The following is a 25,085-nucleotide window of genomic DNA, read 5'->3' as shown; positions in this document are numbered from 1 at the left end:
TTTTAATCCACGGAATCACGGAAATGGATTGAGTCTAAGACCGACTCTCTAAGATTTGTGGTTCCTGAGCAATCGCCGTTTGAAGATAGGGGGGAGGTACAAAACTGGAGGGGGCGGTCCGATTTGGATGAAAATCTGGATTTTTGCATGTTTTGATAGTCTCAACAGCTCTGTCAAATTTGAGCAGAATCGGAGATGGTAGTTTTCAAATGCTGTTCCGCTTCAGATGGAATGACCCATACAAAGTTCTTGAAAATTAGACAAATCGGATTTTTTGAGATTTAAAGACTCTGACTCCAACTTCGACTTCGACTCAAATGCTGAGTCTGAAGGAGGTATTAGACTATGACAAACAAACAAACAAAACTTGCACTTTTTCGTGTTTGACAGTTTGACAAACTCGCAAACCTGGATGATGAATAGTGAGAATGCGTAACGTGATTTTCGAATGATCCCACTTTGTTTACATCTACAATGTAGGAGGCTGTTCAAGCACAAGCATGACTTTTTTCTTACTGGTAAATGAGCTGATTATAGTAGTAAGTGTTTTATTTTGTCTAGTTTTTGACATTTTTGCTGGAAAATTGTCGCGTTTCGATTAGTTAGAAGAAATTTTTCTTTTTTTCGGGTGACGAAGAACTGCGGCGAGAGTGTCATTATGCGATGTCGCAGATAAATTCCCTGGCTGATTTTGGAATCCTGCAGCTCTTCCTGGTCCAGCGAAAAAACATCCTTAATTATAGCGAAGCTGATCCAACAAACAGAGAAGATTTTTCCTTTACCTGGTTTTCAAACGAAATCAAACAATAAAGACAACTTTTGGATGGATACAATTGCATCGCCTTCAACATTCTTAGAATTCTTGACTTCAACTCCAAGTCCTCAAAAGTCACACATTTTTCATTCTTGCAACAAATAAAAAAAAAAAACAATTTTTAATGATCGATAACAATACTCTCTACTTTTGGCGAACAGTAAATTGATTCCACTTTGACAGTTCAAAATTGAGGCCGTTTTGCGAACCACTATTCAGCACCCAGTTGCAAACTACGTTTCTGTCAAAAAGTGCGAGTTTGTTTGCTTGTCATAGTCTAATACCTGCTTGACGCGACAGCCTTGGTTGATGCTTGAGCCCAATTCTGTGCATAGATAGATTTGCAATTCTCGACTCAACGATGGTAACATTCAGACCAGACCTCGGCAAGTCAATTTCCTCGCAAAATGCAATCTGGTTAGCGACAAAACTGCCAAACTATTCATCGACCACACCCAAGTGCTAAATTCCTTTCGCAGAAACGCCACAGAGAACCCAATTTGATTTATGGTGCTACTTTTGCAACGAAGAAAATCGCATTCTCTCCGCTGTGTTTCGGATTGTCCCAAGGAGTTCCAGGATGTTTGCCGGCATCCCGTCTCTGCAAGGGACCTTTTACAGCCTCGGCAGACAGCCGGAATTTCCCAAAAAAAGAAACTGTTTTGCACATTCGAGGCAGGTCGTAAATTTACAACCTAATCTTCGATTTATTCGAATTTGTCGAATTATTAGGAGGGGGAACTTGCGCTAGCAGGAATTCCTTGCATCCTTGCGGAACAAAAGCACACGGGGCGCCCTCTGGCAAATGTAATAATCGTAAACTACCCTCCCAAATGTTTCCGACAAGCGCGCGCGCGCTTCGTCCTTTTGTGTGAGAATCCTGAATGCACGGACGGGATTGCATCTGCCGGCAGGCTGTGTCAGGAATTGTTGAATTTGAGCTGCATGACGATCCCTTTTGAAGCAACGAAAAAAGAGGGATTTCCATTCTTTTTTTCAGAAGAGTGCATTGACTTTGTTGGTGGTTGTTCAGAGTTGATCAACACTGGCCCGAATTGTGCCATGTAGATGGCGCTATTAGGGACTTGGATAGATCAAGATATGGTCGGAACCCCTCGTGTGGTGTGCGCACATGGCTTTGCCACCCCTTTTGAAGCAGAGCTTTCCGAGAAAGGGTTGATGACGGTTCCGCGTGTCCCTCCCTTGTCGACTCGATGTCTGTCCAGTGCATGCATGCTTGCATATAATTAATTTAATGTTGCTTTTTCCCCTGCTCAACCCCTTCTCAGCGCAACTCTATGTGGGATATGTGCCAGATATATCTGTTAATGGTTGTCGGTCGCCGTTGTTGATTGTATGTTTGTACACAACTGTACACATCCGAGGACGACAACTGAATTGTCTCCGTACATGAACCCGAGCAGCCGATGTCCGTCCTAAATCTTGCCCCTTCGATGGCTTCATCGGAATGGTCCTGTAAATCCCAGACCTCAACCTTCCTTCCCATAGAAAAGGAAGACGACAAACGCTAAAAAGGTCATCGGTTATAATTTATCAACATCAACTGCAGATACTTAACAGGCAGGCCGCACTCAAACTTGGCAAAAGGAGGGACCAGAACAAATTGATTCCTTACCCCCGCCTTCATCTTCTCGTGAGTCCCCCCACAAAACAAGAAGTGTCCCCTTCTTGAAGGCGCCCTTTCATCGGCAGTCAGACAATTTTTCCAGCCGACAGGACGATAAATTAGCTCGCTCGCACCTTTTTGGGCTTAAGGTTCCGAAGGTGTGGTTGGCTGCGAAAAGGACTCCGCTTTCTAGATGAATATCTTGAACAAAACGTGGGGCAAAGTTATCGCTGGGCCTGAAATCTAGCCGAAAAATCCTTTCATTTTGATTTATTAGTCCGTCAGTCAGGTTCTTGAAGGAAAGTTGGTCGCGTCAACGTCACGTGCGAAGAAAGGTGGGTCGGTCCTGGGGTTAACCCTTCCGGAGCGAGGTGCCGACTTTTTCCGGAAGGATCAAATGGGAAATGAGTTACAAGAAATCCTGTTACTGACACTTTTCATACAGGTTTGATCTACTGAAGTTAATTAGACGTGAAGGCATGTTAGAATTTGACTTTGTTTTGATTCCCTAAACAGACCGAAAGCCAAACCTAACCTAAAAATTTATTGATACGGTCGAATAAACAGCAGGATTTCAGCGAAATTTCATTTCTTTCAAATTTCAAATTCTAATTTTGATGTGATAAATTTTTGTTTAGTAAATTATTTTTAATTACTGTTATGAACACTAAAATAAAAAAAAAATAATAATCATTTAATCTGGGAATTTTGCCTCTTTTCTTCTTTTAGTAATTGGGTTTTTCGAATTACTTAATAAGGAAAGGAGGCAAAATTCCTAGAATGTAGGAATTTGATACTGTATTTTTTATTTCAATTTGACATTAAATTGTATTAAAATTTCTTGTTTTTCAAATTACAGCAATACTTTAAAATATTCATTAATTTGCATGTTTAAAATATTATAGAATCTAAAATTTAAAGTTTGACAATTTTAAATCTAGTACGGAGCTCGTTAGAAACGTGCGGTGCTTGTTTGCAATATTTTTGATGAAAAAATTAAAATTGAAAGCGTACAATAATTTTGTACTCGATAAAACAATATTTGAAATGCATCATAAGACCGAATCTCACAACGCAGAATTTTACAATGCCAAATCTTAAAAGGATGGAGTTAATTTATACTCAGAATGAAGTAAAACAGAGGAAAAAGCTGAAACAGCTGATCATTTAGTTTTCTGGCAAAAAAATAAATAATTCCGAAAATCAAAAAATCCAAAATTTAAAAAAAAATAATAATAAATTAAATCTAACAAAAATCATGTAACATGAAACATTCAGAATAAAATTTTATGGCAAATAATATCACGAATTCAGAAATTTGTTAATTTAATTTTTTTTTTAAAGAGCTAGGGGAACAGCACCTAATTCCAGCGTGCCTCTAATGTTGGCAGGTCAGAACTTTGACATTTAATTAAAGGTAATTAAAAGCGTTTTCAACTGAAATCGAGTGATAAATAGCTCAATAAGAAGTGAGCAAGCAAGTTTCTATCAAAAGTTTTGCAAAATTAGTTGTTTAAATAGTGAAAATCAACAAATTGGATGGAGTTAGGAGCGTTTTCTAACCTGCCAAACATACGAGAATTTCCCCTACAAATTTTAAAATAATAAATTTGAAAAAAACGGCAGTGTGAATTTAAAATAACAATTATCAATAAACAAAAATAAATATATTTTTTCAAAAATGCTAAAGTTTAATAAAAAAATCATAAAATTAGAAAAGTTAGAAGTTTAAAAATACAAATATTCAAATACACAAAATCTAAAAAAATAAGTTCAAAAATTCTAATTTACTAATTTAAAAAATAAAAAAATACGCTAAAATAAAAATAAACATCAATTCCAAAAACCAAAAAAGAAATAAATAGCATAAAATTAAATCTAACAAAAAAAATATAACGTGAAACATTCAGAATAAAATGTTATGGCAGATATAATCAAGAATTCAGAAATTTGTAAATTTTAATAAAATAAGAATATAATTTAAAGAACTACAAATTTTAGATTAATAAATTCGAAATAAACCGGCAGTATGAATTTAAAAAAACAATTATCAAAAAAAAAAATATATTTTTTTTTCAAAAATGCTAAAATTTGGAAAAATACTCAAAAATTCATAGAATTAGAAAATTAAGAAGTTTAAAAATACAAGTTTACAAAAAATAAAATAAAGAAAAGTTCAAAAATTCCAAAAATTAACAATAAAAAAAATAAAAATAAATATGCTAAAATTTAGAATTTAAGTAAAATAAAATTTAAATACAGAAATTAAAAAAAATCTAAAATTATAAAATTTTAAATCAAGGCATCGCACAAAAATTCAATCTGGATAATGAAATCACGAAATGTTTATTTTTCTAAACAATTTGGGCCTCAAACCTAAAATATAACTCTAAAATTGCTTCTAAAAGTTATCTGATTTTCTGTAATTTATGGCGGTACCAATTTTTGATTTATAATAATTTTTAATTTTGTAAATTTTATATTTTTGTATATTTTTAATCTAAATTTTTTTATTTTTTGAACTTTAACCTGATGGATTTTAAATATTTTAATCTCTTTATTTTTCCCACAAAGAATCTCAAACGCACATACCGTCATACGCATTCAAATTGAACTGTCAACTATTCTTGGAAGCCTTGATCTTTATTGCCTCTACCTTATTTTAGATTGAAAAAGTGGCATTACCACGAAAAAGTGGTGAATTTACAGATTTTAAATGAAAAATTACACATTTTTATGACATAAAAGATTTACTCATTCCCAGATGTAATATTACCATGTTTTTTACCGTGTAGTTTTCAATGTATTTCACTAAGTTGAGAAACATAAATAATTCTAAAAAACATCTTTAAAATGTTTAAATTTGTCCTATTTCTAAAAAATATTGTTTCCATCATTTGGAATCACAGGGTTCGATAAAATTCCTCATTTTCGTCCAAACCTTTCAAAATTTGATGGATCACCGATTTGGCATTAGATTCGCCACAACCCTCTCCTTGGCATCCGTAATTTATGCCCCCAAAATTATTGCTGCCAAAAATCCTGCGGCCACAGATCATCGCACACTCGGCCCACTTAAACGATTGTAAATCAATTCCAGAACCGATCAACTGAAAATATCCAGCTGAAACCTCACCCGTAAGCTGTTCCGTACCCAAGTGTAAACTCCCATATGAAGCCAAAAAGAAAGCAAAGCAATATGAAACAAGGTGCAAGCTCGAGGAATGAAACTACGATTACCGCCCGGAACACGAAACACACGGGGGTGACCCCTGGGAAACCGTACCGATACTCAGCACTTGGGACGGCGGCGGCGGCGGTGGAGTTTGAGGTGCAGGTCGAACGCCTGGAGCGGAAATATCGAATTCATAAATTCAATCGCTCTCTTCCCTTTTTCGCGCCGAACTACTACTGTTGAACGCCGTGGGCTTTGATAATGAAAGCTAGTCTTAAAGTCTTTACGCTTAGGGACGATAAGATTGGTTTTCCCAGGTCCTGTGGGTCGTCAGGACTTTGGCAGCCCTACGGCGCGTGCCTCCGGGTGGCGGATGGAGGTTAAAGGGATGAGTTAACTGTAGCGACAGGCTGCAAGGGATCCGGATCCTCAGCAGTCATCAAAACGGTAAGCTATCCTATGGGCAATGCTTACAAAGATGTTCTCTTAAGAACAAAACGACCTCTTTGAAGAAAAGCGCTCACGCGGACCAGATTATCACTCGATGGAAAGTGCTTTTACTCTGTAGTACTAGCGCGAGTACTCACACGATAAGCTACGTTGCGAGATGATATTAGTATTATTATTTTATTTATTTGTTTCTTTCATTGTAAAAATGCGTAGCTTTTGAAGTCCTCTGCCGCTCTATTTTTTTTATGCTCTTGTCGAATCAATTTTCAGGGTTGCAACAGGAAGGATAAAATAACTAATTATGGATGTAAAAAGAAAGCTGTCTCCACGAAAGAGGGATGACAGGTAATTTTACGTGGTCAAGTTGCTGCGGATGCCGCCGGGTTTGAGGAGGATTATCCAAGGCTTGTGATATCTCCGTTCGAAGTCTGCTGGTAAGATGGTAATCCGATCCATCTTCAGGTATGTGAAATCGTTTTATAAAAATAATCAATTATTGTACGTTAAATATCGCTTTTGTTGCGGTACAAAATTCATCTAAAACAATATGTTCTTAGTTTAGAGTGTAGCGCTCATTGCGCAGTGCTGTCACTTTGATGGTGCTAACGGTCGCCGCGTGTTGCTGTCAAACTGGTGCCATTATCCCGCGCGGGCTTTATTGAGAAACGTCATTCATAAAAGTTTTTTTTTTGCGCGGTGAAAGAGGTGAAAGTGAATGAATGTTGAGGATTAAATAGTTTACTCGTGCGTGGTCGCCAGTGCGTGTTTATTAAAAGGTTAAATTCACAAAAAGAATTCTGTCCGGTATGCAGCAATTTTATGAATGGGTAATTTGAAGAATTACCTAAATTTCTCTTCCTAATGTAGTGTGATTTGTTGCGGAACGTTTGCGGCTGGAGCGGCTTGATTGCGTGGGGTGATTGGAGGAAACGAGACGTGAAAATGGAAACGGTGAAATATGACGCGGGGGTGATTTTAGTGAGAAGGATCGCCGGAGATGGCCATTGTCTATTTGGGGCGCTAGTTAACCAATTCCATGGTTTTCCGATTGAGTCGCCAGAACACGCCCAGGGAATCCGGCAGTTAAGAAGGGAAGTTGTACAACACATGAAGAGGAACCGCGAGCGTTTCGAGCCGGGCATTATCTATGCAATCCAGGAGGAGGCGCGACGGAACCTGAATGTGCAGGAGAAGCACATAATAGAGTTTTTTGAGAAACTGGAATTCGGCGATTTGTGGGGCGGTGAGGAAACAATTGTTGCGGTTTCAGAGATTTGGGATTGCAAAATAGAGGTGTACGAAGAGGACGGGCCAATATCATCATACAACGACAGCGGTGTTGCCCACAAACTGCTGAGGATTGCTTTCAGGAAAAGCAGAGGCGGACGCCGAATCCGTAATCATTACGATAGCGTGATTCAGAGGCTTCGCCTTAGTAGTGCCACGCGCTCTGCCTCCGTCTCGGTTGGAGTTATGGATAGCGAGAATCAGGATGGGCATCAGCAAGAATGGGGCGGAGTAGGAGTTTCTCCAGGATTGGTCCTTGCTGCTCCGGAAGTACAATCGGCGAACCACCGGCTGAGTGCGGAATTCACGGCTGCGGGCGCTGGTTCAACTCCACTGGAGAGGCGTGCTTACGGTGAGCAGGCTGGGAAAGGTTTTGTCGCCGATCACTGTGCCCAAACATCGATAGACGATGGTCCTAGTCTTAGTCAGCAGAATGTAATTCAACCGGCACGGTCGCAGCTCGGGATCTGGCAGCAGCGAGCAAGATGTGGAGAATCGCAGATCTCTGCGCATTCTCTCCCAGTGTGCTTCCCGGAGGACCGTACAGGTGTTACGGAAACATTGAAATTTGCTAGCTGGAACGTACGAGGATGTTCGGAAGTGGAGAAGCGAGAAGCTATGGATGATTTCTTTGAGGCGCAGAAGTTTGTGGTGGTGGGACTACAGGAGACCAGGTTGGCGGAATGTTCGCTGGTAACGCAGAACTATCACTGGTTTAATGTGAATCAGCAAGGGAACGTGAAAGCAAGACAAGGAGGTGGCACCGCGATATTGATTCACAAAGCGATCTTTAGAAAGGAGAAAGTGAAGAGGATTAGCAACAACACGTGCTCGTATATTGTGAATCTATTCGGCATCGAAACGCTATTTATTGCTACTTACGTCAGGAACGCTGAGTCTTCGAGCTGTTCAGAATTTGAAGTCATCAACAGATACATCATCAACCTTCCGGCCGCCCTAAGGAACAAGATCGTCTTGATGGGAGACATGAACGCGTGGATTGGCAAGCGCGACCTTTCGGAAGAGGACAAGCGCTTTGTAGGGACTAATCTACATCATGATTACTGCAACGCAAATGGTCTAGCGTTAAAGAATCTCCTACATTGTGAGCGTATGAAGGATTATCTTACGCTGAGCCAATCGAAGTCATGTAAAGTCACTTGGGCGAACAAAAGATCATCTTCCCAGTTAGATCACGTGGCAATCTCCAAGCTGGATTGGATTGTATTCCCGGAGGTGAAGTGCTTTTTCCATCCGCTAATCGTAAGCGATCACAAAGTGGTGGTGTGTGTCTTCAAGAAAGCGAAGGTTTCGACAAGTGCCCAAAGAGTGGCGGTCCCCAGAAACGGCAGCACTGTCTCGCATCCGGCTAAACGAGTCCGTCTTGATTTGGAGGAGCTGAAGTTTAACGAAGCAGTTCGTGAAAAGTTTCAGCTAGAAGTGGATCAGCGGTTGAAGGACATCCCGGTGAGCTCGGACAGCAGTCAGCGAAACTGGAAGCGTATTGAAGAGGCAACGATCAAAGCAGCGGAAGCAACATTGAAGGAGGCAGGATCCCCAAAAACTCCTAGAAGGTTAGCGGCTTCCAAGGAGTATTTTTTGGCGCGTCAGAAGCTGCTGGCAGACAGAACGAACCCGGATCTGAAGCGTAGGCGAAACTTGGCCAAAGAGGAGTTTCTGCAAGCAGAAGAGGCCCACTTTGAGGAAAAGGTCGAAAAGTTCATTGACAGTTTTCAGGGTCTGGGTCCGTTGGAAAGGATGTCTAAAACTTTTCGATTTTTAAAGTCACACTCACGCAACAATGATAGAAGGAAGGGCCAGAAACGGTACATCAGTATCCAACAATGGCAGAACAAGCTGGCGGAAGCGGAAGACGTCCCATGTCCGCAGTTCGACGAAGAAGGTATCCTGGGAGACTCACCGACAAAGGAGGAGATCTTGGCGATCATCAAAACCATGAAGAATAATGCAGCGCCGGGTCTGGATGGCATCCCCCTGGAATTTTTTAAATATGGTTCGGAGGCTTTGTTGGAGGATCTAATCAACCTGATTCAAGATGTGTTCAGAAACAACACCCCGCCAGAGATCTGGCTGTCAACTCTCCAAGTCCCAATTCCGAAGGTCCCGCAGCCAAAGGATACCAACGACTACAGATGCATAACGTTATGCTCTGCGGCGTACAAAGTGTACGCATCCTGGCTTCTTCAACGACTTCGGCAGCAACTTCCGCCGCTACTATCCTACCAAATGGGGTTCCAGCAGAAACGAAGTGCGGCTGATCAGATCTTTGTTCTTCGTAGGATTCTGGATGAGAGGTGGCGGAAGAACCTGGTCACCATTCTTGTTTCAGTGGACATCAAACAGGCCTTCGATAGGGTTGACACTTCGAAGGTCGGGTTTGTTCTGAGAGATATGGGGGTACCGGTCTATCTCATCAATCGGATCATCAGAACGTGTCTGATGGAAAGAACGTCGCTTCAATGGTTTGGTCAGAGAACTGCCGTGGTGGAGAAAAACAGAGGCGTGAAGCAAGGCTGTCCCATAAGTCCCTACATTTTCACCCTGCTGATCCATCACGTTCTTTTGACCTTGTTGGAATTTATCCCGGAGCTGAGGCTGGAACATATTGGAACCATCTCGCTTCCTTGTGTATTGGCTTACGCGGACGATTTGCTGTTCCTAGTGGAGAAAGTGGAGGATGTTTCAAGAATTTTGGACAGCTTGCAACCGTTACTCGCCAGTATTGGGTTAGAGATAAACCATAAGAAGACCAGAGTATTGATCCGTGACCCGGCACTGATAGATAATCGAGAGCCGGACTCAAAGTTCATGTTCGGCACGCATGAGCTAGTGTTGGTGACAAAACTTCGGTACCTGGGAGCTTTCATCACAAGCAGTTTAACGAGAACGGAGACAACAGCAGAGAGGATCAAGAAGGCGGAGAAGGCGTTCCGGACGTTGTGTGCTTTCCTCACAAAGTTTAATCTTAAGTGGAAGGTAGTCAGAAGCCTGTATCACGCGCTCATAACACCTGTTGTCACGTACTCCATGGAAGTCAGCACCATACTGAAACAAAATAGAAACGCTCTCAGAAGGATGGAGAACGAAATGCTGAAAACTTTGATTCACTTGAGTGCTGATGGTCCGGAAGTCCTGTCTTCTCTCGGAATCTCGGAATCTTTTGCCACGGTGGAGGAAGTCTCTCAACTACTTCAAGACAGTAGGGAAGCTGTTATGTCTCAGAATTCCGGTGAACAGCTGTCACAGCGGGACGAAGGAGATCTCGAGCCGGTAATGGACGATGGGGAGAGAGAGGAGCTTGTGGAGTATTTGGCCCCGTTGCTGTTGGACGGCCGCACAATCAACAACAAAATAAGGATAGCCAGAATTGATTTCTACTCACATATTCTGAGAAGTACAACCGAGGGCATCCTCAAGACGGCGATGGAGTTCAGGATCCCTCTTCCGAAGAAGAGAGGCAGGCCACAGTTCACTTGGCGCACTTGCATCAGGCAGGATATCAGCCGAAGTGGGTCTCCAATGGAGAACTGGCAGTAGCTCGCTATGGATAAGAATAAATTCAAAGTGGAGACCAGGAAGCTATACAACTCGCTCGTGGAATCGGAGTATGAAGACAATGAGGAAGAAGAGGACGAAGATTCGGGGGATGAACTGATGCTTCCTGACTTCAACGGGTACAGCAGCGACAGCGAAGATGAGCTTTATGGTTTTTGAAAAAAAGAACCCACTTATAGTCTTGCTGCTTGATATAGTCTGGTAAGTGTTCGCTATAAAAAAATAAGAGGCTTAGTATGGCAATTTCTGTTTTGCTATCTCCCTCCTTCATTCTGGAGTAAGAGATTGCTTTGATATTATTGTTATATTGGCTTTTTAGGTTTAATTTATACTACATTGGCTTCGAAAAACGGAAACACATTCTTCCACATGTCCCCAACAAGTAAGTCATCTTTATTTATTTATATTTATTATTTTTTCAGGTAATGTGGAATATTTTTCCTCAATTGTTATTTAATTTATTATTTGTATCTGTTTATTTTTGCAAAGTGAATGGGGGGATTAATATTCCCTAGTCGAGTTAGTTTTCATTGTTCGTTTTCCAGTAACTTTTTAAAAATCCATTCAGAGTTGGAATAAATCATAGGTTCATTCGTATTAATCTACAGTTAGTTGAATATTCAAAAATCTTTACAAATATTCATTCAATTTCTTTCGGGCCTTTCACTTTGAGTTATAATTTTAAATTTCCTTTGTTCAGTTTTAAACTTAGATTAACGTAACGGTTCAAGTCATCCAAGTTCTTACCACTCACACCTACACTAATTTCTTTTAACCATCCCCCTCCTGATCCTCTATATCTTCCGGTGGTGTTCATTTGGTATGCAATACTAGTTCGGCCACTACCCTTTTTTCCACAAGAAACCGGACTTGGACTGACTTGAGGCCGCGTCCCCCACCTTGCTCCGTAAAACGAAAAACGAAAACGAAAACGAACGAACTACTACTGTTGAACGCGTTCGAGTCGGCAACCCTCCAGAGAGAGCGAGGGCATGACCATCGCTCGGGGTAGCGATGGCCATGTGTAGGGTGTTCTGAAGTTTCTGTTTGGTCTGGGCCAGCCGACCGTCTGTCAGCGGCTTTTCTTGCTGGAAACCCAAACACACTCACCTGGGCGGGCAGTGGTGGGAAACAACAGCGATAGTTAGAAATTTGTTAATTTTAATACCTTTTTAGAAGAGATGTTTTTTTATTGATCTCTTTTGCAAATAAGTTCTAGGTGTTGATCATGTGAAGACCTAAAAATGACATTTTCATTACTCATTCTAATTCGCGATTTGGGGTTTGATTGCCTTAACCGCATGAGAGAGTCAACCTAATTCTCTTAACTCATTCTCAAATGAGCACTGAGTGATGATCATTTGAGATTCGTTACTCATTAAACAAAACATTTCCATCCCTGACCAAAAGTTCTGTACTTGTTCAAATTCGTTTCATTAGTTCCCAACTCTCGGGCAATGCAGACTGTTGTTCAGTGTTCACAGGTATAGCCCTGTTGCGAAATATAATTTATGTACTTTTCGGCGAGGGTCGCGAGCGTCGCGTCGCGTTTTATACCTGAAGAGGATTCATTTATTTGTTTAATATACAATACGAAGTACGGTTCGTTATTTTCCTTCATTTCTGCGCCGCTGACTGGTGGGGCGTAATTTTTCGACAATTGGGAACTTCCCCCGGTGATACCGGCAAGCACCTCGCGCAGGCCGGAGGTCACACTTGACTGGGCTTTATTGGTTCGCGTTAATGCCTCGATTACGGAATTGTTCGAGTTTTTCCTTGGTGTTCTTTTTTTTTATTCTGTACCATACTGATTGATTTTTGTACAAAAGTAATCGTGAAGTTCAAACTAAATGACAGGGAAGTGCTCTCAAAATTGTAGTAAAATCGAACTATCACAGACAGAGAAAAGCCATAACGGGCAGAGAGCATTTTACTCTCAGTTTCATTCTAGACAAAAATACACGTGAAACAAAAACAAAACAGCTAACCACATGAATCACATGTTTTTGAAAAACGTGCCATGCAATTTGAACACTTTGTTCCCATTTTCATGAACGCATGTTCACGATTTTGGGAACTCTTTTTTCTCCGTGTACTTTTTGATAAAACTTAACCGATGACTAACTTTCCATTCTCTCTTTTCTCTCTTTTCAGTCTGTGCAATTTTTGAAGAGATCTCATCTTAACGTCTAAGGAAGAAACGTAAATTTTCAAAATCTACACCACCACCAAATCAATCGTAACTAGTGCGAAATACGTAAACCGTCAATCTGCAAACAAACAAACAAATCAAACCCAACTCAACCCAACCCAGTGAGAACAGCTGTCTAAATGCAAAGCCAAAGAACGCAATAAAATCTGTGATTTTCTGTGTTTGTGTGTCCCTCTCCCCGCGTATTTGCGTGTAATTGTTTAGTTCGACTTGAACAGGAAAAAAAGGGCAAAAAGCAAGAAGAGGAGTTCAATTCCCGCCAAAAGCACCCCCCTCTTTCAAAAAAACAAAAACAAACTGCTAGCAGCCAAGGGTGCCGCCCTTTTTTTGTGCCGCGTGCCGCCGGTCCCCGTAAAAGCCGTCAAAATTCTCGAGGTGACGTCCGCTGCTGTCAAGTGTCAGAAGCGAAAACCAGAGTGCGAAAGCCCCTCGATTTCGCATCCGACGCCCGAGCTCGTGACAGCGACCGCCGCCAGCGCAGCCAAACGTAGCCGCATAATGTTGATGCAAGTGGCACCGGACGCGGCCGACGCACTGGCCCTGGTTCCGTCGAACGGGGGTGGCGCCACCACCGGCGTCCAGCAAAAGGACACCACCTGGACGAAGCTGTTCGTCGGCGGGCTGCCCTACCACACCACGGACAAAAGTCTGCGCGAGCACTTTAGCGTGTACGGTGACATCGAGGAGGCCGTGGTCATCACGGACCGGACGACCAACAAAAGCCGAGGCTACGGATTTGTAAGCACGCTTGTTGACACCTCCGGCAAACCTAACCTCAAACTTAACTGTGCTATTTTTTTTTTTCGTTTTTTGATTAAAGGTCATAATGGGCGACCGGATGAGCGCCGAGCGGGCGTGCAAGGAACCCAACCCGATCATCGACGGCCGGAAAGCGAACGTGAATCTGGCGATTCTGGGCGCAAAACCTCGAGGCAATATCACACCTGGTAAGTTGGTTGATCAAAGTAGGCTTAACATCGAAACATAAGATATTTTTGAAAAATACCATGGGACTCCATTTGAAGTCAAACAATGGAGACGCATGGTTCGTTGAGGTTATGGTTCCGGATTGTAATCAGAGTATCTTTCTTCCATTTCAGTGTCAATGGAACTGTCAGGTACTAAGTTTTAAATGCTACTAAAATATAAATGTTGTAGTGCTAAAATGCTTTTTGTTATTTATTTTGGAAATTAACACACCTTGCTAATTTAACTTATTTTATGATTTTTGCTAGATTATATGATAAAGCTATTCTAATATTTTTTTCTTGATTTATTCAAAACTGGCATCATTTTCATTTAATGTAATTAACAGTTTTTAGTGTTAACTATGTAGATTTTTCATCTTAACAACACAGAAGAAACGCATGATTAACTGAACATTATTTAGAATTCCTTTTTTGTCATAAATTTTTTGCCCAACCCTTTTAAAAATCATAACAATGTTTTGATCATTAAGAATTCTAATAAAATTTCAACCTCAAAAACACAAAAAATTACTGGTAATATTTTATAACATTGCACAGTGGTCACATCGCTTAATAAAGATGAAAATGGATTAAAAAATTAACTTTTGGAGCATTTACAAGTTTTACCCAGCCTAAACTGTTTTTTTTTCGGTTTTCATTAGTGAATGAATGATGAAATCAAAGGTACTGATTGCTCCAAAACGACTCATTCACTCGCGACCACACATTGAAAGCGACAAAAACTGTTCTGAACGTTTCCTACCGTTTTTCGCTTACACACCAATCGTTACAGAATACTCTCTCTTTGCTCTCCCTCTCACTTCGTTTCCTACCGTTTGTCGCTTCCACACCAATCGTTACAGAATACTCTCTCTTTGCTCTCCCTCTCACTTCAATCGGGTAGTACAGCGAATCGGGTAGTACAGCGGTAGTACAGAGAGACGGATTGCGTTATGTCACTCAGTCGCTGAGTCGAAATAGTTTGCGATCGGCTTTGTTTTACTCAGTTATCAAACTGCTTAAAATCAATGTTATCATTTTTTTTGCAGTTTTGTTGATAACACGACATCAAAGAAACATTTACAAGCAATTTCCATCATTCCAAATACAAATTTACGGCAAACTGTGGTAGTGCAGGCCAAAAGAGCGCCGAGCTGGTATGTTGTTAGATTCTCCCCTCTCTGAACGTATTCGTGTTTGACTCGGGTGGATGGACGGAGTGGGCAAAGAAATTCACGAAGTATTTGTGTCGCTGGGAGAAGCGATTGAGCAAGCCGCTGGTAGCCTAAGTGTACTGGACTGGTTGCGAGCTCGACTCGGCAAAGATTCGCTCGGCGATGAGTGAGTGATTTCTGATCTTTGAACCGAAAATCAGGACCCTTGGATGAAATCTTTCAATTGATCCGATAATGATCATCACCTGAATACACAACTCTACATTTTTGAAGTTGATGTCAGTGAACGCTTCAGTTTCGTCGAGGTATGATAGATTTGGGCTCCCTGAACACGCTTTAATTGACAGAAATAAATTTTAGTGGATTCCTAGTCAATGAATAAAATTGTAAATCGCTGTCGTTGTAATTTAAGTGTGGGAAGCTTGCTATTCAATACTTTGTAATCTATGTAAATCTCCAGCATGAATCTCAATCTTTTTGTTCACCGTTTATTATTATTGTTCTTTTCATTACCTTAAAACGAAACAAGTCAGAGTCACCTCAGAGCAATTTGTCCCACCAAACCAACCGAAAGAACACGTGTATGCTTTCACAATAATGAAAAACATGGAGAGTTACAAAAAAACCGCTTGCTCGTGGCAAGTGCAACACATTTCAGTAATTTGTTTGCATACCAGCCATCCAAACACTCCCACCACCAACGCCACCTTAAAATTACTTATTCCGTCCACGAAGGAGTAATGAATCTCCGAGTGTTGCTGCTGCAGCCAGAGATCATCTCCCACCGTCAAAACGCGCTTGGCTGGTTCCCGTCTAGACGGAAATCTTTAAAAATTAATCCTGATTTTTTGAGGAGAAAATCTCAACTTTCGAGCATTGAAAAGTTTGCTGACTTTGATTGGACAACAAATCCAAATTTTGAGTAAGTTGCGGGCGGTTGTTGTGCCTCTTTCAAAAACTTTTAATTTTTCCGGCGGTCCAAACTTTTCCCCCGACTTTTTCGCGTGATGCGACGATGACGGCTATTCTGAGTTGCTTTTTCTGGTTTGGTTTGGCTTGGCGATGTGTAAATAAAACACAGAACGTTCCCATTTCTCGGGTGTATTTTACTTTCACCAACTACCTCAACCCTCAACCCAGCACCCTCTCTCTCCGAGAGATTTTTTCGGGGATGATGACGATGTTGAGTGAATAAATCAACAACTGGACATGGAACGGACAACAGAAATAAAAACAGCCCCAACCCCGGCTTCACCAACTGGTAATTACCAGCTCCACGGCAGCACCCAACTTCGAAATGGAAAATTAACTACGCCGGAGCCGAAGCATTCTGCTGGAAAAGTTGTTGCTTTTCGATTACGATCTGTTGTGGACCCGGGCCGATGATCGTTTGCTTGTTTTTCGCGGTGGAATGTTTATGTTCGGCCCACTGAGCTGGACACATCATCCTAGGCCGGCGGCGATGCCATCACGAGGGACAATGGAGAAGGTTTTGTATTTAATTGTCATTGAATGAACGGAAAATTCGTAATTTAATGTTTAAATTTTAGCCAACAAAACTTATCGTAAAAAACAACATTTCTTCTATCTATTTCAAATTTTAAGAATACAGTTTATAACGTTTATTCTTTATTATTATGTCGTTATTTAAATTCATTAGAATTACGTAAGCTTTTGTTTTCAGTAAAGAAGTTATTAGACTACGACAAACAAACAAACAAATTCGCAAACAAACCAACTTTTTGTCAGTTTGGCAGTTGCAGGCAGCATTTGTTTGCTGAAACGTCAACCTGCATACATTTGACTTAGTTTGCGAGTTTTGTTTGCGGTTTGTGAGTTTGGCAAACTGCCAAGAACAAAAAAACTGTGAGTTTGTTTTTCGTTTGTTTGTTTGCCGTAGTATAATAGCTCCTTTAAAAAGTTAAAAAAAAGATTAATAAAAATAATTAAATAATAATGAAAAAATTAAAAAAGTCTCATAATTTATTTTTTAGGAAAAATGTTGATTTTAGAGCAAGATAAAATTGTACTTTATTGTAAACTTTTCCTCAACAGGGAAACGAATGCCGTCGATTTTTTTTTCAAAGAATTGAAAAGACTTTCCATCAATCTTCAACTGTCTTAAATCTACTCCCAACCGTCAGCTTAATTTACTTTCCCTCACAATGATGTTTACCAGCCTGGCATTATTTTCCTCCTTCACCATCGCCATCATCCAGAAATCATTGACATCGTGTGACGACTGGCACGCCCTAGAATTGTGACGTGCGGCTTCAATACCATGGAGATCTGACTGACGACAGACGTCGTCGCAACAACTTTTCCGCTTCAACGTAAAAATCACGAAGCAGAAGAAGGTTGCGCGGGAGGCTTGATTTATTTTCCACCGAATGTGCCTCCTTGGAAAAAGAGCACATTAGTTTTCTGGGAAAATTTGAAAATCTCTCATTTTTCCTCGTGCAACAAGGGGTTCGTCATTTTGCAATATTTTTGTAAAAAAATATTCATTTTTTCAGTGCGGTTATATTTTTTTATCATGATTACAGAAAGTTAAAAGGAAAAATGTTAGAAAAATCTAATGACAGCAACCATCTAGTTGAAAACCACGTCTGACAGGTGTCACACCACTAGTCGCACTTTGACATTTCGGCCGCTGCCTGGGGTGACGTTCGCTCGTGCACCTAGATATATTGCACGGTTGTGTTACTTTGGTGTCGCGTCGCGCCAGATTCTATTTTTGAAAACTGTCTTTTGGGTGCACTGCGCGCGACGTTGCCGTTCTGACCGGCTTAACCAGCGCAGCGAATGGCGAGAAAAGCCATTTTAATTAGTGCATCCAAGCGGAAATAATCACGACTAGTGACGACAACACGTCAATTCGGGGGACAGATTTTTTGGGAGGAGTTGTTTTGATAAACTTCAAAAAATATATTTCCTTGGAAGCAAACTGAAAGAAAATATGCTTTAGTTCTATTTGATTGAGGCTGCACTGAAAAAAGTTAGTTGATTAATTTGATATCTTAACCTTAACACCGCATTTGACAAGTGCAATATACTTAAAAAAATGGTTAGTGATCAGAATGATATTTCTTTTCTCTGAAAAAAAATTAACATTTTGAATAGTTTTTGAGCGATTTGGGTATAGAGTTTCCTCTTTGTTCTTTTTTCTGATATGTTGGTACCATCCATTCCAACACAAAGTTTACAAACTCTGTAGCGCCACCACCCACTACCGATTTCGGCTGTCAATAGGGATGACTAACTAACTAACTCCCTTGGGTGTATTTGCCGGGGAGCACAATATTGGCCCCCAGCTGAATGATGAACACAAACACTACGCCACACTGAGCCAGCAAAAAACGACTGTGACGACGACAAAAGCAAAACTCGATTTACTTTGATGATTTGTTTACATACGTATTTACGGTTACGGGCCACTGAACACAAATACCACACACGCACACATACGACGCAGAACATACATCGTATACTGGGAGTCTGGAAAAAATGTATTTGAAAAATAAAAAGTTATAGACATTAAACATTTTATAACGGCTGCTAAGGGACCATCCATAAACCACGTGGACACTTTTTGGAAATGTAAACCCCGCCCCGCTTCTTGGACAATTGTCCATACAAAAAAAAATCTTTTTTACATGGAGAGTGGGCAATCACAAAATCATTCCAGTCATTTTCATCATATTGGTCTTTTGGTCATTTTGGTCATTTTGGTCAATTTGTGTAATTTTGGTCATTTTGGTCATTTTGATCATTTTGGTCATTTTGGTCATTTTGGTCATTTTGTTCATTTTGGTCATTTTGGTCATTTTGTTCATTTTGATCATTTTGTTCATTTTGTTCATTTTGGTCGTTTTGGTCATTTTGTTCATTTTGATCATTTTGTTCATTTTGTTCATTTTGGTCGTTTTGGTCATTTTGATCATTTTGATCATTTTGGTCATTTTGGTCGTTTTGGTCATTTTGGACATTTTGGTTATTTTGGTCATTTTGGTCATTTTGGTCATTTTGGTCATTTTGTACTTTCTGATCATTTTAGTCATTTTGTCACTTTAGTCATGTTGGTCATTTTTTGTAATTTTGCTTCAATGCTTGATTTAGAACAAACATTAAAATTTGGTCGTTATTTTAAATTGGTTATTCTTTAAAACTTTTACATCCACAAAGGTTTTTTTGTATTGACGTTTAAAACATACTACGTTGAATTCATGAAAATATTTTCCTAAAGTTGCATTTTATGTGTCAAAGTTAATTTTTCATCTATTTTAATTTAAGGTTGTCTTTACCTCTAATAAAGAATGTAATTCATGATGAATTGACTTAATTAATTTTTGAGGTTAAATTCAGATTTTTTTTTGCATAAATGACTATTTTAACAGAAATGCAATTTTCAGCAGTTCGAATCTATTTTACCATAAACAAAAGCCATTTTTTTTTATTTTCTTCATTCAAAAGTGTATGGAAATTTTAGTGCCCACATTTGCCACGGCTACGTCACGACTGTCAGCCACATACAAAGTTAGTGAAGTCCAAATCGAACCAAGATCGAACCAAGTTTTTGACATGAAGCTTTTGAAATGCTCGTAAAAAAACAAAGCCAAAGCTGACCCCTGAGAGAAATCTTTCTTAAATTTTAAAAGCTCTTTCTTCCTTGCTTTTTGAGGATCAAAAATTGGTTGAAAACTGATTTTCGGTCAATTTTTAGATCGAAACCCGCCTGTAGGCGTGTTGGGTTATAGAGGGTTAAGTAAACTTCTATTCAACCATAAAATTTGAAAAAAAAAATCCCATTCCCCCAATTTATCACGGTTACTTCCGGCCGTCAACGCCGCTGTCGTCGCCGCCAGGGTGATCGCAAGTGTCACCTTTCCGACAGCCAGACATCCTGGCCGCCGCCTCGATACTCCTTATCAATAGTGTCATAACCCCCACTTTCCGTTTTTCAAAATTCCCGGTGCGCCCCAGCCGCACGTGCACGTGCTAAACTGTGTGATTCTTTTTTTGTTCTGTGTTCTGTGTGCCCCGAAAAGAAACCTTTAAAAACCTTAAAATATCAAACTCCCCTCCCCCAGAAGAACCGATATCGATATCGGTCGGTATCATTTTTTTTCTCACGTTCAGAGTCCACACAGACACTGTGCATTGTCTAACCACGTTTTTGCTTTCGTTTTTCGTTTTTCCAGGATTCCCCTTCACGGCGGCAGGCCTCCGGACAGGATATCCTGTGCTACCGAGCCAGTTTGGGTAAGTTCAGCTCTTCTTTCTAGTTCTCTTTTACCTCTTCCTCCTTGTCTTCTTAAACACCAGTTCAGACAGTTTTACGCCGTCGTAGGTTCTCCCATTTTGCTCTCTAGGGGTCGTGCTCAAGTTCTGAAAATTATCAGAAGGAAAAAAAAGTGGGTTTTAAAATTCGAAACACACCGACACACACTTTAGTTGCCTTCTTCATTGAGTTTGTTTTTGTTTTCAATTTTTGTTTCGAGGCTCCCCCTTCCGCCGTACGATTTATCGAAACTTTTGCTTTTTCGCGCTATCAGACTTGATTTCCGTGCGACTTTAACACCTGGACTTCCAAGCAGAAAAAGACATGTAATTTTTACAGCAATTCCATGTAGAATTACATGTGGCGCAAATTGCTATGTTTTGAGAAATTACTGATTGAAATTTGTTCGAAATTTATTTTCTTTTGCCTGGTAGTCCAACTGTTACAGTTTAAAATGACTGAATAAAATCTATTTAGAACGTTGACTGGTCCCGTTTCGTTGTTTTATTCATAACGTGACATTTCGTCGATAGCAGCACTTCCTAAATACAATTTTCGTTCCTTTGTTTCATTTCGAAATACTTCTTGTTCTCACTTTTGTTTTTCGATCATTTCGTTTTTCCCTTTCCCCTTTTAAACAACATAAAAAAATCAAGTTTGACAAGTTTTGGCTGGAAAACCCAGCCGGGCAGCAAATCGATTCCGAAACTTGCAACTAAAATCAGTTATTAGGGTTCCGAAGAAGGAAGACCACGTTGACGTTGGCCAATGTCTGCGCGCTGTGACTGACTGACTGAAAGATCTATTTTTAGGGGGGAGGACCCCGAAAAGTGCGAAGTGAGTTATAATTTTTCAAACGCAAAATAAATGGCGCGTTGTGGCGCGCGCGGTGGAATGTTGTAAGGTTTTCTTCCTGACTGGGTGCTTTTTTACCGCTTTGCCGATGGCCAGTTTTAAGTGGTGGGACATTTTGGCCACCGCAGGATGACCTTCAAGTGACTTTTGCGATGTGCCACGTGGAGCTTTTGCCGCGAAAAAAAAGGAGTTGATGGTCATGGTAAAATACCGTTTTTATTGAAGCTCCTAAGGCCAATGCAATTTTGTGTCAACCGTTCCTCTTGTCTTGTCCAAGAAATTAGGGATCGAAAAATATAAGTATTGCTTTAAAATAGACATTTTCGCGGAAAAAAAACATGTAAAGCAGATTTTTATTGTATTTTTAATCAAAGTTGTAATTAGTTCTGAGGCATTTTTAGGATCTGAAAAAAATATTCCTGAGTGCACTGATTGGAAAAAGACGTGAAACAAAATATTCTCATTGACGTATTGAAATTTTGCCAGTAGCAAAACTTTTATACTGTATGTATACAGAAATTCCATATAAATATTACATCTCAATACTTTAAAATGTCCCTTAATTTGTTAAGAGGTTCTTTGGCCCAAATAGTTACACGCATATATTTTTTTTAATGTAAGCATTAAGGTAGTCCTAGCCAAGCCAATGTGGCTCAAAATATTATATTTTTTGAAAAAAAAATGGCAAAAAAACTTTATTAGTTAGTTAGGCTTTCATTAAAAAATCGAGCTTTTGTCTGAGAATATTTTAATCAGAAAATTTCATTAATAGACATTTGTCCGAAAATTTCAAATTGTGAATACATAAAATAAAGATACCTTCATACAAACTTTTTTTTTTTTTAAGTTAGCTTCCATATAGAATTGTCCCACCCGTGTGGATCAATCGGACCGCGCACTGGACTCACAATCCAGAGGTCGCCGGTTCGAATCCCGCGGCGGGCGCTCTAAAATTCTTTGTGTAAATATGGGTATTCGGCGCCGTCGCTCTGTGCCGTACTCAAACACTTAGGAGTCCAGGGCGGTGAAGTCCTTGTAGATAAAAAGGAAGACACTAGTGGTTGGTACTAGCAATGGTGGCCGACAGCTATAAAGTCAACTTCGTTTTTTTTTCATATAGAATTTATGGACATGTACCTAGCAAGCGAATTATGTTTGAATTTGAAATTTAATTCAACGATAACTCATAAAAACTTATTTCTTAAAATGAACTTTTTTTTTAATCAATCTTCCCGGACTTTGAAAGCTTTATAGTAAACATTTTTTTACTGTAGTCAAATTGCTAATATGACAGAATTATGTGCTTGGTTGAATAACATGCTTTTCTCATATCTAGATTTTTTAAAAAAGGTCCAATTAACAAAATCTGTTTTTTTACGTTTTGGGTGTTTTTTTGAACCGCTTTGAGTCAGAGGCATTCAAAAACACCCAAAAAGTTGAAATTATGTTTATTCAACCTTTTTTTAAAACTCAAGATATGTATTCAAAAATGCCACGAAATTTCGTATTTTTTTTAAATACACATTTTTTAATTTGCAAAAGTGGTACTAAGTGACGCAAAATTCTGTATTAATTTTTAATTCAAAATAATAGAATTTTCATGTTTTATATTTTTTGTAAATACTATTTTTTCATAATTTTTTTCGCGAAATTTTGTGTAGATTTTCACTATTCTTCCCTCATTTTTTTTTGTTTAAAATTATGATTTTTAAACATTTAAAATGAACTACAGTGACAATCCATTTATGATTTCGGGTTGCTAATAGCAAATCAGGAATATTTAAGTATTTAAGTAAATCGTGGTATTTTGTAGGAATTGTACTATCTATCACTAAAAATTGTTTTACGTTGAAAATAAATACAGAATTTTACATTTTTACAAATTATGAAACTTATACTAAATATTAAAAAAAAACAAGATATTTTGTGAACATTTTATGTTACATTCGAAATTGTATACAGTGAAAATCTTTACGAAATTTGTCAACATGTAATACCCACAGTACATTTTAGAAAAATTTTAATTTTCACGAAAATATACGGAATTTTGAGAAAATTTTAGTTTTAAGCAAAATTATACCACTAACAAATTTATGTAATATATTTAAAATCTTTTAAAAAATCGCTATAGTCCAAATTATGGCACTTGAAATATTTCCAAAAAAATACGTTTTTTGTAACATTTTGAGTATTTTACAGAAAAAATAAAAAAAAACCCTAATAAAAAATCATACCGCACGTGTTTTCAGAAAAACAAAAAAGTTTAATTAAAACGGCTATTCATTTTGTAAAAAAAGGCTCAACAAACAACCACTCTAGGCGGATTAAATCGATATTTTATTGGGTTTTTTTAATGCAGCATAGACAACAAATTTAATTTGCGTTACGATTTTTGAATGGTTTTCCGATTCCACAAAACACAGTCTGGAACAAAACATAAAATTATTTCATACTTTTTGGGCAATAAATATAGCAGACATTAGTCAAAACACAGCTAAAACATTCTCTTATTTATTAATCTTTTTCAAAATATTAGCAAACATATCAAATCTTTGAACCAGTAATTTAAGAAAAATAAAAGTTTATCTTTCCTACGCTGTTTAATGACAAAAAACTTTTTTTTCGTTTTATTCAAAAATATCTGTTTTGTTGAAAAGTTGAAAAAAGCATCAAATCTATTGTTTGTACTGAAAATGAACTTAATTTGAGAAAGTTTGCACAACTAATCAAAAATATTAAACAAAATTTATTCTATTCTCAATCAAACATTGATTCAAATCGATGTTTACTTCTTTTTGGCCCCAAAAAACAAGACCACAAACTCCTAGAATCCAATTACCATTTTCCTGTAACGCAATTCATCTTTACCGTACAAACACTCGCCTTGTTCAATTTCACCATCCATCCCCCGAAAAAGAGAGCAAAGAACACGCAAGAACTCTTGCGCCTTAGTCATCCTCGAAAAACGTGACCAGGACAAAGATCCGACGATGACTTCCACGAAGAAGGACCAAAAACCTTCAGGAAAAAAAACATAAAACACAGCACAAACATCAGGTCTATTCCCGTACTTGCAGAATTGCAGAATTTCTGCAGCTTCTGCAGAATTCTGCAGCCAGCATAAGTCACTTTTTTGCAGCACGTTCCCGTACTTTTCAGCTCGCTCTCTTCATCTCTCTCTTTTGCAGAAGTTCTGCACGGAGAGAAGCGGCAAAAATTTTGCCTGGGTAGTACTTTTTCTGCAACATTGTACACAGTTGAGTGGATTTACTCAAATTGGGTATTATTTTTTTTATTATTTCAAAATATTTAAAAAAAATGGTTGACAAAAAAAATTTAAAGAAGTTTACCTCTAGAACTGAGACATTATTGTGTTATGCAGCAGAACATTTTGTTTGAAAAATTAAGGAAGTATTATTTATTAAGTAACTAGAAATTAATTATGCTTAGGTAGAAATCATATATTAGAAACAACTTAAAAATTTTACATTAGGTAAACAATTTTACAAATGAGAGTGGCAGGTACGTTTAACAAATATGATAAAAAATAAAAAACAAACAAAGGTTTTACATAGAAGGAACCATAAATACGTGTTTCATAGCAGAATGTTTGAAAGATTATTCAGGATAACATAAATAAATTATGACTGGATGTCACATGAAAG

The 25,085-nt window shown here is 38.9% G+C and overlaps 1 protein-coding gene across 3 annotated transcripts in view; it reads left to right on the top strand.

Moving 5' to 3' along the window:
* LOC120416849 (RNA-binding protein 24-like) overlaps window positions 1-25,085 on the top strand; it is a 104,346-nt gene that overhangs the window by 51,393 nt on the left and 27,868 nt on the right. For 2 of the 3 annotated variants that reach the window (XM_039578739.2, XM_039578738.2), the window contains exons 2-5: window positions 13,084-13,879; window positions 13,962-14,088; window positions 14,242-14,259; window positions 20,486-20,546. In XM_039578739.2, coding sequence (XP_039434673.1) covers window positions 13,640-13,879; window positions 13,962-14,088; window positions 14,242-14,259; window positions 20,486-20,546 — 446 coding nt within the window. In that variant the 5' untranslated portion in view covers window positions 13,084-13,639. The remainder of the gene's footprint in view (window positions 1-13,083; window positions 13,880-13,961; window positions 14,089-14,241; window positions 14,260-20,485; window positions 20,547-25,085) is intronic. The other variant, XM_039578740.2, reaches the window with a different exon arrangement.

This window comes from Culex pipiens, chromosome 2, assembly GCF_016801865.2.
Source record: "Culex pipiens pallens isolate TS chromosome 2, TS_CPP_V2, whole genome shotgun sequence".
NCBI classification, from domain to species: domain Eukaryota; kingdom Metazoa; phylum Arthropoda; class Insecta; order Diptera; family Culicidae; genus Culex; species Culex pipiens.
The sequence above is the reverse complement of the archived record's forward strand: the minus strand, read 5'-3'. Positions and strand labels throughout refer to the sequence as shown.